The 13,902-nt window shown below is 37.6% G+C and overlaps 1 protein-coding gene across 2 annotated transcripts in view; it reads left to right on the top strand.

The window, feature by feature from the left end:
* Positions 1-13,902, top strand: part of LOC105841561 (trypsin-7) — a 47,192-nt gene that overhangs the window by 26,989 nt on the left and 6,301 nt on the right. The window contains exons 1-3 of one of the 2 annotated variants that reach the window (XM_012689922.4): positions 8,451-8,820; positions 12,687-12,748; positions 13,577-13,624. The exons of the other annotated variant lie outside the window; for it this stretch is intronic. Of the exons in view, the coding sequence (XP_012545376.1) occupies positions 8,781-8,820; positions 12,687-12,748; positions 13,577-13,624 (150 nt within the window). The 5' untranslated portion in view covers positions 8,451-8,780. Of the gene's footprint in view, positions 1-8,450; positions 8,821-12,686; positions 12,749-13,576; positions 13,625-13,902 lie in introns of those variants that run through there. 2 annotated transcript variants of the gene reach the window in all.

Genomic DNA, 13,902 nt, shown 5'->3' with positions numbered 1-13,902 from the left:
GATAAACACACTTGTATATTATGTTTTTTTTTTTCTCCTACCTATGCTGATAGCCTTGAGAGGCTATTTCAGCTTCGCCTTAACGTGTAGGTGAGCTCACGGGGCTCACTTCGAAGGTGTTGCTAACACTGGCCCTAGCGAGAGCAGTGTTTCGCAGAATCTAACACCGGATCGAAAACGCGACCCACTGAGAAGATCCGGCGAGAAACTCAGTCGGCTGTGTCTATGAGTTAATTTATTCGTCGAGCCCTTCGTGACCGGTGCTTGAGGTACCTAAAAGTACCGTTAATAGATCGGGAGGATCCGTAATGATGTGCTTGGGGCGACGTTGACTGTTTACCATTCGGTCCACAGGATCGGGTATGAGATATGTGTTTATATATATATATATATAGATAATAAATACCCAGAGCAAACAAAAACCGGTTCATCACACGAACGTTTTGGCCCGATGTGGGTATCGAACTCACGACCCTCAGTGCAAGAATCAGGAGCATTTACTTCTGCGCCACCGAACCAGTCAGTGTAGTTATTGAAAATCTTAATTATTTCGGTCAGGGTAGCCGTATCTTCTCGTCAATAACCTTTTACATACACAGTTAAAGCTGATATAACTGTTGAGGTTGTTTTTAAATAAAGGAGACCAGTAGTGCTCTAGACAAATGTATTTACGGAAAGGAAAGAAGGGAGCCATGACAGACACATTTAAATAAAAAACCATAGATTACTATAAATCAGCATTATAAAATTAGATGCAACCATAGATTACAACACGCCTCCTTAAATTTATAATGCTGATTCCTCACGTCTACAATATTGTTAAAGACAAAGATTAGTACCTATATTGTGTGTACTAAAATAATTTTAACCCTGCTCTATTTTTCAAAAAAGTAGTCTTATCTAAACTTTTAGTTAATATGTCAGCTAAATTATATTTCGTATCAATTTTAACAATATCAATTATACCCTTTTCATAGTTTTCATTTATATAATGATACTGAACTTCAATGTGCTTTGAATTCTTAGTAAAATTGCCGTACTTAGCAATCAAAATTGCACCTGAGTTATCTTCATACAACTTTATTGGTTTATCAAATTCTATATTGAATGATTCACATAACAAGTTTCTAATGAAAAGTATTTCTGTGACTGCTTCTGACATAGCAGTATATTCTGCGAAAGTGGAACACTTAGTAACTGAGCTTTGCTTATGTGTTTTCCAAAAAATCAAGTTTCCAAATAATCTAATTACAAAACCTGTAGTAGATTTTCTATCTACATTATCCCCTGCAAAGTCTGAGTCTACCATACAATCTAATATTTCAGAGTTTATCACATTATCATAGTATGTTAACTTTAAATCCTTAGTCTTATATAGATATTTTAAAATTCTCATTGCGTATTTGTAATGTGTTCTGTCATAGCAACCTTGGTACCGACTTAAGTAATTAACACTGTATGCTATATCTGGCCTAGTGCCTGTACTAATATACAATAATTCACCAATTATATTTCTATACTTTATACTATAATCTACTTCTTTAGCCTGTTCTAGTTTTAAGTTTGTTTCCATTGGAGTATCATATAACTTAGTGTTCTCCAGATTATATTTTACAGCCAAAGATTCAATATATTTTGTTTGACTTAAGGTCATTCTATTTCTATCATTATTATAGTCAATATCTATGCCAATGTAACTTTTGATTTTTCCTAAGTCTTTCATTGCAAACTTTTCCATTAAACTAATTTTCAACTGCTTTACTTTATCTATATCTTTACAACAAATTAAAAGATCATCAACAAATATTAGTATATATATTGGATCTTTGTTTGCACTATTTACATATAAACAGTAATCATAGCTACTTCTAACAAAATTCAACTTTTCAAAAAAATTGTTGAAACATTCATACCATACTCTAGGGCTTTCTCTAAGGCCATAGAGTGCCTTATGCAATTTGTAAACTTTATTATCTCCAGTTTCATAACCTTTTGGTTGATTTATATATACTTCTGACTTTACACGACCATTTAAAAATGCTGTTTCAAAATCCATTTGTTCTATAAATAAATTATTTTTACAGCTATATGATAATAAAATTTTCAATGTTTGCATTTTTCCTACAGGTGAATAAACATTTTCAAGGTAATCCTTTTGTTGGAATCCTCGGACGACTAATCTAGCTTTATAAATATTATTACTTTTTCTTTTAAAGACCCATTTGACATCTATAACCTTTTTATCTTTTGGCCGTTCAACAATTTGCCATGTATTGTTTTTATTTAAGCTATTTATTTCAGAGTCCATCGCTAACTGCCATTGCTTATAATCGTGCAAGCTCATGGCCTCCTCAATTGTGTTTGGTACATTTGCATCAATGTAATTTACATAAATAAAATGTGATACTGGATTACCATATCTTATAATTGGACTTATCTTTCTTTTTGACTTTCTTTCTATTACAAGCTTATCCTTATTGTTACTTAAATTTTCATCATCGACAGGAACTTCCAGAGTTTTATTAGAACTTGTTTCAATTGCATCATTTACAATTTCATCAATATCACTTTCAATTATTTTATTTTCAATGTCTGTTTGCTTTTCATTATAATTTTTTTCTAAACAAATTAATTGAGTATTTTCTTCGACTACCTGAACATGTCTAGCATTAATTATTCTATTATTTAATAAAACTCTATAACCATTCTCAGTGTAACCTACCAACACTCCTAGTTGGGCTTTATCGTCCCATTTACTTTTCCTTAAAACTTCTGGAACCCTTACATAGACTCTACTTCCATAAATCTTTAAATGTTCTACATTTGGTTTAATACCAAAAAATATTTCATAAGGAGTTTTATTCTCTACTGTATTAGCAATTGTTCGATTTTTTAAATATGCTGCTGTTTTTATAACTTCAGGCCAATATCTTCTGTGAATTTTAGCTTCTCTCATTAAGCATCTACCTATGTCCATAGCAGACCTGTTATACCTTTCTGCTACCCCATTTAATTCATGAACATAAGGTGGACATGGTAATAGCTCTATCCCCTTATGTCTGATGAAATCATAGATATCTCGATTTAAATATTCTTTGCCATTATCGCACTGTAATTTCTTAACTCTTTTATTAAATTTATTTTCTACTAAATTAACAAATTCTATAAAACAACTTGCAGTTTCTGCTTTACTTTTAATACAAAAAATTCTTGTACATTTACTATAGTCATCAATAAAGGTCAAAAAATATTTTTCTCCACCATATCCAGTTGTGCTATGTGGACCATTTAGATCAGTATGAATCAGTTCTAAAATTTCATTAGTTTTGGTTCTATTATTTTTAAAAGGTACATTAGTCATTTTGCTTTCAATACAATTTGAACATTTCATTTCTGTGCTTTCAATCTTGTCCGGCAAACCTTCTACTAATTTGTTATTTATTAATTTGTTTAAATACTGAAAATTTACATGACCAAGTGCCCTATGCCATTTCTCTTTATCAGTTAATTTTAATGAATTTACATACATTTTATCACTGTCAATTTTTGAAATAAAACTTTTTATGTAGTACAAGTTGTCTATTTTATTAGCAATAACTATTAATTCTTTAGATTGGTTATATATTTTTGCATTTTCATTTCTTGCTACTATAGTGCAATTTTTGGTTATTTTTGAAAAACTTAACAAATTTTGCTTAATATCTTTGACAAAATATACATTTTTAAGATCAATGTGTTTTTCATTATAATCATTTTTAAAATAGATTTTAATAGTACCTACTTTAGTTGCTTTTAACATTTTACCATCTGGCAATTTCACATCAATGGGAATATTTAAATCTACATAATTATAAAAACATGTATCATTCTTTATAATATGATCGGTACACCCACTATCTAACAACCAATTAATTTCATTAATATTATCATAATCCCCTTCGGTACACCCCATTACCTGATTTACTTTCGGATTAGACACCTGGGCTGTCCATGACTCTTTTGAAGAGCTGTCCCGCTGAGTGCTCGACGACTCACCTCTGGTATGATTTTGAGCTCTGGCTCTGCCACGACCTTGATAGAATCCACCTCTGTAATAACCTCTTTGTAGACCTTGCTGTCGTTGACTGGTTGAATATCTTCCTTGGTAGTTTTTCTGATACCAACAATCTTTCTTGAGATGACCTGTCTTTCCACATATAAAACATTGAGCTTTAGTTTTCGTTGAGAATGTACTCATATTACTCTTCTTATCTGGGTCACTTGTCATATTTTTTTCTTTTATTTTAGATTTAACATAATCCACTGTTCTTTGTTCTTCTGGAATTACATCAATAAAATCTCCAATGTAACTGTAGCTTGGAGGTAAGGCTCTGAGCAAATATCTCATCTTCTCGGGTTCATTTATAATCCCACCAGCCGCTTTGAAATCATTCGTTGTTTTTTCGAAATCAACAAAAAAATCTTCTACGGTACTGTAATTGTTTAATTTAACCTCTTCAAGTTTTCCTCTACATATTATTTGCATAGCAGTAGACTGTGTTAAATACATTTTGTCCAACTTTTTCAACATATCGTAAGCCGTTGTACATTCACTAATATATTCTAATTGTCTATCAGAAACTGTGCTCATTATTATAGTTCTTGCTTTTAAATCCATTTTCTTCCACTCGGCCTCTTGACTTTTATACTTAGCAGACATAATGCAAATGGCGGGCTCGTTACAATCTTTGTATTCTAGTAAAGTTACTAACCTTAATTTCCAGCTTGAATAATTTGCACCATCAAAAATGGGCATCATTATGTCTTCTATCTTTGCTTGTTTAGCCATTTTCTTGATAATAATGTCGAACGAGTTAAATTAGACGAGACGCCAACTATTTTGCACGTGGTCTTTTTAACGTTCTTATTAAACAATTTTCAATTGAACCACGAACTTCTTTAATTCAATGGACTTCTTTAATTCAATCACGAGTTTTTTTTAACTTTTATAACAACTTTTTTTTTTTTTTTTAAACAACCACGAGTTCTTTTTTAACAACCACGCTCTGCTACCATGTTGAGGTTGTTTTTAAATAAAGGAGACCAGTAGTGCTCTAGACAAATGTATTTACGGAAAGGAAAGAAGGGTTTTTTTTTTTTTTTTTTTTTCCTACCTAAGCTGATAGCCCTAGCGGCTATTTCAGCGTAACCCTAACTTTAGTAGGTGAGCTCACGGGGCTCAAACCTGACGATGTTGCTAACACGAACCCTAGCAAGAGTCGTGCTTCGCAGAATCTACCACCGGATCGGAAACGCGACCCACTGAGAAGATCCGGCGAGAAACTCAGTGGGCTGTGTCTGAGAGTTAATTTACTCGTCGAGCCCTTCGTCGCAAGCGACGGGTTCGACGAGAACGGTGACCGGTGCTTGAAGTACCTAAAAGCACCGTTAGTGGATCAGGAGGATCCGAGATGACGTGTTTAGGGCGACGTCGACTGCTTTCCATTCTGTCCGCAGGATCGGGAATGTAGTTACCGGCGGCCACGATGAGAGGGTTCTCGTGTCGTGCCGCTTTATCGAAGTGGCGCATGGACGCCGACTGAAGATACTTACTGATGGACTCTAAGTCCAGGTCGTCATGGAGGTCGACGTTCCTGACGAACCACGGGGCCCCGACGGCTATCCTGCAAAAACGGGATTGAATAATTTGAAAGGATTTTAAGTGTATGCGGGCCGCGTGAGCGAACACTACACTTGCATAGGTCATGACGGGGCGTATGCAAGTTTTGTAGAGTGTCACCTTATTTCTAAGGGACATTTTACTTCGCCTACATATCATCGGGTAGAGAAAGAAGGGAGCCATGACAGACACATTTAAATAAAAAACCATAGATTACTATAAATCAGCATTATAAAATTAGATGCAACCATAGATTACAACAATAACAACGGTGTAAAACCAGCCGGTATTGTTATATGAGTAGTCGTCGTGGCCTAAAGGATAAGACGCGCCCGGTGCATTCGTAATAAGCGATGCACTTGTGTCAATGTTCGAATCCTCGTCATTGTGTGATAAAAAACCAACGCACAAAAATAATTTGCGGAATTACTGGTGGTAGGGCGTCTTTTGGGCTCACACTGGGAAGGTACCTATTTCTGCCGTGACGTAGCAATGCGTTTTGACTTAAAGGGTTCGGCAGCCTTTGTAACTGTAAAACTGATACATAAAACTCGTGTCTCAAAGTGGGTGGCCGCATTAACATGGTTAATGTCTATGGATTCCGGAGACCACCAAACAGCAGACCGTGAGCCCGTCCATTCTATATAAGCAATAACAAAAAAAAAGTATAACTCTTGTCTTGACGAAGACAACTGGACCCAGATATCGAACACAGGTGACGAATACAGCGACGGCAACACCAAGCATTATCTGACAGAAAAAAATAAAAAAATATCAGGTTCAGTATGGTTTTTTTTGCCAGTAAATGTACATACACAGAAATAGGCAGTAGATCCGTAGGTCTGTAGATCCTTAGGTCGCTGGTTCATATCCAACTCGAAAACTTTTAACGTTATATTTTGGACAATTCACACTATAAATTATAGCCTATATGCTATTCTGATATGCAAGCTATGTTATTGCAAAGTTTCATCAGGATTCATTCATTAGTTATTGCGTGAAAGAGTAACATACATACATCCATGCATTTTTACATAATTTCACATTTATAATATTACTAGCAGACCCGGCAGACTTTGTAGTGCCTCAATCGATAAAGAAAAGACCTAAATTTATGTATAAAATAAACTTAAAACAAACAAAAGGAATCCGTCCGACGGGGGACACGTCAAAGGAAAAACAAAATTGTTATTTTTATTTAATTCCGAACATTTTCATATTTATCTTTTACCTTTTAAACCTTCTCTCGACTTCCACTAATAATTCAAGACCAAAATTAGCCAAATCGGTCCAGCCGTTCTCGAGTTTTAGCGAGACTAACGAACAGCAATTCATTTTTAAATATATAGATACATAGATAAGATAAGATTAGTAGGATTGCTTAAGGCGGTATTCAAGAACATTCATGAATGAATAAATTGCCCCCACTTTCTACTATAAATACGGGTGAATATTGTCGGACAATACATCTCGCCCGGTCACACTGGCATAACCACTCGATTAACAGCTTAGGTGGGGAATTAAAAAAAAAAAAAACGCACAGTACATTCCAGCTTGAGCAGCCGAGCAAATCGGAACTCCCTGTTGCTACTGTTGTACATTTAATATTTAATAAATAGAAATCGTCGTGGCCTAACGGATAAGACGTCCGATGCATTTGTGTTGAGCGATGCACCGGTGTTCGAATCCCGCAGGCGGGTACCAATTTTTCTAATGAAATACGTACTCAACAAATGTTCACGATTGACTTCCACGGTGAAGGAATAACGTCGTGTAATAAAGATGAAACCCGCAAAATTATAATTTGCGTAATTACTGGTGGTAGGACCTCTTGTGAGTCCGCACGGGTGGGTACCACCACTCTGCCGAATGCGTTTCAGTTTGAAGGGTGGAGCAGCCGTTGTAACTATACTGAGACCTTAGAGATCGTATCTCAAGGTGAGTGGTGACATTTACGTTGTAGATGTCTATGGGTGATGTATATCCAGTAACCACTTAACACTAGGTGGGTTGTGAGCTCGTCCAATCATTTCTTCTTCTTTTTCTCCATCTTATCCCTCTGGGGTCGGCACGGTTAATTTTTCTTTTCCATTCTCTTCTATCAGCCGTCATCTCAACACCTCATATCGCCTCTCTCTCTCATATCGTCAAACACTCCATCCATGTCTTCTTCGGTCGACCTCTTCCCCCTCTACCTTGCACTACCATTTCCATACATCTCCTAGTCACATTCATCTTCTCTCTACGCATCACTTGACCATACCACGCTAACCGCCTAAATCATCTAAGCAACAAAAAAATTAATAGATCCGCTATCATTTTGTAGTGCAACAAAAGTATTAAAAGAGTTTTCATACAATATGTATTTGTATATAAATAGGTTAAAAATAAAAAATAAAAAATTTTAATTTCTCAAACGACATTCCACCTTTTTGAAATCAGCATTAAAACGTACAAACAGAATCTTCGTTATAAATAAACGGTTACTAGAAGCAAGTTCGAGTATCTATATATTAATACGTGAAGCAAAAACTTTGTATCCCTTTTTACGAAAATTGCGCGGACGGAGGATTATGAAATTTTCCACACTTATAGAGAATATAGAGAAGAAGTGCACAATGCTAATATTTTTTTTTAAATAATGCATAAAAGATACATTAAATCAATAAAGAAAACATTACACACACTACATACCATGCATTTGACGCACACACGCATGCATACTATTTATTGTCAAACATTTGTTCTTGACGTCTGTTGTCAAATTGAGATTAGATTAAATATTGTTTGTCTTTATTGTTACTTTTTATAATGCAGTCTTGGCGAAATTTGTGATTATAGAAGTATAAAATACAATCATAAAATGTATACAAACTTACAATTCCAATTAATTATAGTCGAATTTCGGCTACTGCGGGACCACTAGTTACAATAATAATATCTCGGATCAACTTTATCGCAGTGCAGTCTCAGTTTGACTCTTATTCGAACAACAACCCTGTTATATACCAACATACAATTCACGATTAAACTGTGTGTAGGGTACTTTCATGTACCATTTGTTTAATTTATGTGCTAATATTTGTGATAGTCGAATGTATATCGATTGTGATCTGCGACAATGCTAATTGTCACGTTACTTTGTGTGGTGCTTCCATTGGGTATGTGTGTAAATTTTGTATTTTTTGTCTTCTATTAATTTCAAGGTAACAATGAACAAGGTAACAACGCAACGCAATATTAACATAAAAAAATACGAGAACAACTCAAAAATCAGGATGCAAAGAACGAATTAAATAAAGTTCCTAGTATCTTGTTGTTTGTTAATTCTATCCGTTATTCACTTTGTATCTATATCTATACTAATATTATAAAGAGGAAAGATTTGTTTGTTTGTTTGTTTCGAATAGGCTCCGAAACTACTGGACCGATTTGAAAAATTATTTTTCCATTAGAAGCCGACATTGTCCCTGATGAACATAGGCAATTTTTTTTTTTTTTTTTTTGTTTCATTTGTGTTTTAATGTTTCCGAAGCGAAGCGAGGGCGGGTCGCTAGTTTCTGAATAATTTGGCCCGTTATTTTTATAAATTTACACATTAAAAGCGTGTTGGGATTTTGTTACCGCGGTGAGTTTTAGTCCAGAGCAAGAGTAATCAGATGCCTTTTTTTTTTTTTTTTTTTTTTTTTTTTTTTTTTTTTTTTTTTTTTTTTTTTTTTTTTTTTTTTTTTTTTTTTTTTCTGGCCGGGGTCCGAACCTCCTACGAGGTCCCCGCGCCTAGGGGGCGCGCGGGGTATGTGAGACTCAACGATCTGCAGGTGTTCAGAGCAGATCGCGGGCCCAAGGATTTTAGGGCCCACCCACTAAACGACTCCCCTGCACTCTTACACCCGACGTCCGATCTCCGTCCGGGGTCAGAACCCGTTCAGAGTAGGGGGGTTCCCGCGGTCAACACTACAACCAGACACGCGGCGCCACCCCGAGGACGCCCGACTGACGGGTCGTCGAGGCGATAGTCGACGACCAACGACGTCAGTCTCCGCGGTACGGCGGCCCTACCAGGCCGCCCGGGCGGTGCCGCTGGTGTTCCGGGATACCCCGCTGGGCCAGAACCAGCCTGCCGGGTCGGAACGCGATACACCGCCGACCGGGTTGCTCTTCAACAGTATGTTCGGCGACGACAGCGACGACGAAAATGCGGACCGCATCGCAGTCCGCAGCCGCCGACGCGCCGTCCCGTCCTCCTGGTGCCAGCGCGCTAGAGTGATCAGATGACTTGGCCTAACATTGTTTCACTGGAACATTTATTCAACGTGGATATCAGATCTTGTAGACATCACAACATGAACTTTGCCACTCCCTAAAACCACGACATGTTCGTCTAACTGGCTATACCAACTTTCAAACAGGAAGGAACCCTATATTTCTTCACTGTAAAAGTTTTGATGCCAAAATAAGTTAATTTACGATAAGTGCGAATTTCATTAAAAATTATAATAATTATCCCTGTTGTTGGCATTTGAACACCGGTACAGTTGCATCATTCGATACGAGTACACGAGCATCTTATCCTATAGGCCACGACGATTTCATATTTATTAATACGACTCTCCTTCGAAGTATGCTTTAAGGGAACGTTATTTTAGTAATGTTGACTCGGAGTCCCAAGACGAATTATGAAAAATTAGAGTTCGTTACCATTACCCTTGCTAATTATAAGTTATTAAGTTCCGGGTTGACAGCTGGAGAAATGCGTAAAGGTTCAATCTCACGGATCGTTTGGAACCTCTGGGTCTGCGGAGGGACTTCGGTTCCCTCTGTATTTTGTACCGTATGTTCCATGGGGAGTGCTCTGAGGAATTGTTCGAGATGATACCGGTATCTCGTTTTTACCATCGCACCGCCGCCACCGGAGTAGAGGTTATCCGTACTACTTGGAGCCACTGCGGTCATCCACAGTGCGTTTCCAGAGGTATTTTTTGCCACGTACCATCCAGCTATGGAATGAGCTCCCCTGCACGGTGTTTCCCGAGCGCTATGGCATGTCCTTCTTCAAACGAGGCTTGTGGAGAGTATTAAGCGGTAGGCAACGGCTTGGTTCTGCCCCTGGCATTGCTGAAGTCCATGGGAGACGGTAACCACTCACCATCAGGTGGGCCGTGTGCTCGTCTGCCTACAAGGGCAATAATAAAAAACATCGCGGCGAAATGTGTCTTGTAACCTTTAGTAACCGGTTAAGGCTTGTCAATACAATGCGCTGGTCCGACCAAATCCGCACCACTCTGGATACCATCATCTACGATGCCATACACACCGCCAAGAACAGAGGAAGATGGCGAAACATCATCCTGAGAAGGATAATGGGAGGAGATGGTCACGACCCTCAGAAATGAGGAATGCAACTCACGGAGAAGGAAGGCTTGTTTGTGAGCTTGACATCCCAGTAAATACATTTCATTGCAAATTATTTATAACTTAAGAACCGAAATTTTCCACAAGGCTACGTAAATGATTACTATAAATAGCATAATATTACAACATTCAGTAATATATTTATGATATCGAGAATCATAAATCATTACTGGCTTATAAAAATCTAAAGTATAAATTTGTTTTGCGCGTTATACGTTACTGATTGAATTTGTTAATCTTTTTTACTATTAACTAAATGGATGAACGAACGCATAGTCCGTCAAGTTTTCAGTAGTTACCAGAGCCCACCTTGAGACATAGGATCTTAGTATCCCTTATATGGTATAGCGGTAGTAGATAGGATATCCGTGCGAGCTTATAAGACGTTTACGAATAAATGCACTAGATGGATGACCAAACTCACAGCCAATCAAATATTAAGGTGTTACCAAAAGTCATAAGCATTACACTGTAGTTCTGCTATCCACCATCTAGAATTATGAGTGGGAAAACCCAATTGTACTGTGTATTTGCGATATGATACGATAATGAAGAAACTGTAGGCTTTATCCACTTCAAAGAATTGTTTCGCCCTGAATCCTCTATTCTTTGATAGCCAAATTCTAACCCGACTACTAATCTGATCCACTATTTCGGTGGCGACTAATGATTTTCACGCTATTTATCCAATTTAATGGAATTGAAATTATTGTTAGTGTGATCGTATGCACATTCGTGCTTACAAGCCGATCGATCACCTTGACCTTTTGTTTGGCAATTAAATCCATCAAAATACTAATAGAGCTGAGTAATTTAAAAAAAAACAGAGTCTTTCACAGAAATAGTCAACGTTTCGGTGGAACTTGGACAATCGTCACTACCCGTCAAAGACTTTTGCTCTATAAAGCACAAGTCCAGCCTCGCGTGGAGTACTGCTCTCATCTCTGGGCCGGGGCTCCCAAATACCAGCTTCTTCCATTTGACTCCATACAGAAGAGAGCCGTTCGGATTGTCGATAATCCCATTCTCACGGATCGTTTGGAGCCTCTGGGTCTGCGGAGGGACTTCGGTTCCCTCTTTATTTTGTACCGCATGTTCCATGGGGAGTGCTCTGAGGAATTGTTCGAGATGATACCAACGTCTCGTTTTTACCATCGCACCGCCCGCCACCGGAGTAGAGTTCATCCATACTACCTGGAGCCACTGCGGTCATTCACAGTGCGTTTCCAGAGATCTTTTTTGCCACGTACCATCCGGCTATGGAATGAGCTCCTCTCCACGGTGTTTCCCGAGCGCTATGACATATCCTTCTTCAAACGAGGCTTGTGGAGAGTATTAAGCGGTAGGCAGCGGCTTGGCTCTGCCCTTGGCGTTGCTGAAGTCCATGGGCGACGGTAACCACTCACCATCAGGTGGGCCGTATGCTCGTCTGTCTACAAAGGCAATAAAAAAAACCCTTTATTAAAACATACATAGAAATTTTCTAATTCTATTTTGTTTTCAATGAACAAAAATATAAGCTACAACAAAAGCAAAAAGCAATCATGCGCCTTATAATTATGTAAGGTTTGTGCTATGTGAGAGGTTATTAGACATGATTAATTTTTTGTTACAGTTGCAACGTCTGCTGAACGAATTAATGAAACAACGGATTTCACAATAAACAAAAGTCTCTCCGTGAGTAGATCTCTCGTATTCGATGGACCGATGAACTAAAGGTCCACTAAATATTAAGGTTGATAGACAGCAAAGTACAAACCTTGAAGCATGAAGTGGAATCTCAATTGTATTATTACACAGTGGTCCACCCTCAAAATACTAGTAAATGTTAATTGGCGATCAGTATGCTTATAGTCATATATCAAGAACGCTGCTGCCCATTCCCTGGTAAATGTTTTAGTCATCTTTAATGACACCTACGCAGAGATGGGGTGGTGTTATTTAAGCACCACACAGCGAAGTGCTCAAGTTCCGTGGACATCGCCAATGACCATCGGTAGCACTCTTTACAAAGACTGATTAAGATATGAAACTCAAGAAACACAATCGTAAGGAGTTCCAGAGTTTGTATGCGGTAATATTGATTGATATCTGGAAACCCATTATTATATTTAATCAGAAAACACAGTTCACATTCTGCAGACAAAGTGATGGTAAATTTTGGGACACGGAGTGTTTTTATTTTCCTTGCAGTATGGTCGTAACAAATTTCAATGTCCACAAATAAAAGATGGCTTTAAAGTTTTTTGGCTTAATTCAATCTCAATTGAGAAAGAAGTGGATAGGAAGAACTGACGATCAAACTTATTGGGTTCGAGCTGTGAATGAGAAAGAAATTCCCGTCACGATTTTAGTTGGAAAGTATCTAGTTAGTTACTTTAGATGCCTATATATAAATACGTACTATTCGAATTGGAACGTTTGTGATATGAGGATGTGAAATGATGAGAGGTAGCACAATACCACAATTCTTTTGGTCAGAACCTTGTTTTTTTTTTTTTCTAGAACGAAGACAAATGGATTTGGGGACCTGTTGATGATAATATTCATAGTGTAAGTTGTATGCTCTAAAATTTTATCACTGATAAATTTTTCTATACTAACAAATAGATGAACTTAACTTGCTAAGTTTCTGGATGTGCGATCCGGTAATAGGGTCTCAATTCCAATCCGGTGATAGCTGCAATCGTGAAGCTGGGGAGAATAGTTCTCCTGAGGTGCTCGGCCAGCTGTTAGTAAGCCCCACCCAGACTGAGCCCTCAGTGCGCCCATCTATCCCGGTGAATTTGCAAAAGCCTCACTGAGTCACCTGTAATTGCTTAACCTCTTCA

The sequence above is a fragment of the Bombyx mori genome, chromosome 21 (assembly GCF_030269925.1).
Source record: "Bombyx mori chromosome 21, ASM3026992v2".
Classification (NCBI taxonomy): Eukaryota; Metazoa; Arthropoda; class Insecta; order Lepidoptera; family Bombycidae; genus Bombyx; species Bombyx mori.
Note: the sequence above shows the minus strand (reverse complement) of the source record. Positions and strands in the feature narration are given on the sequence as shown.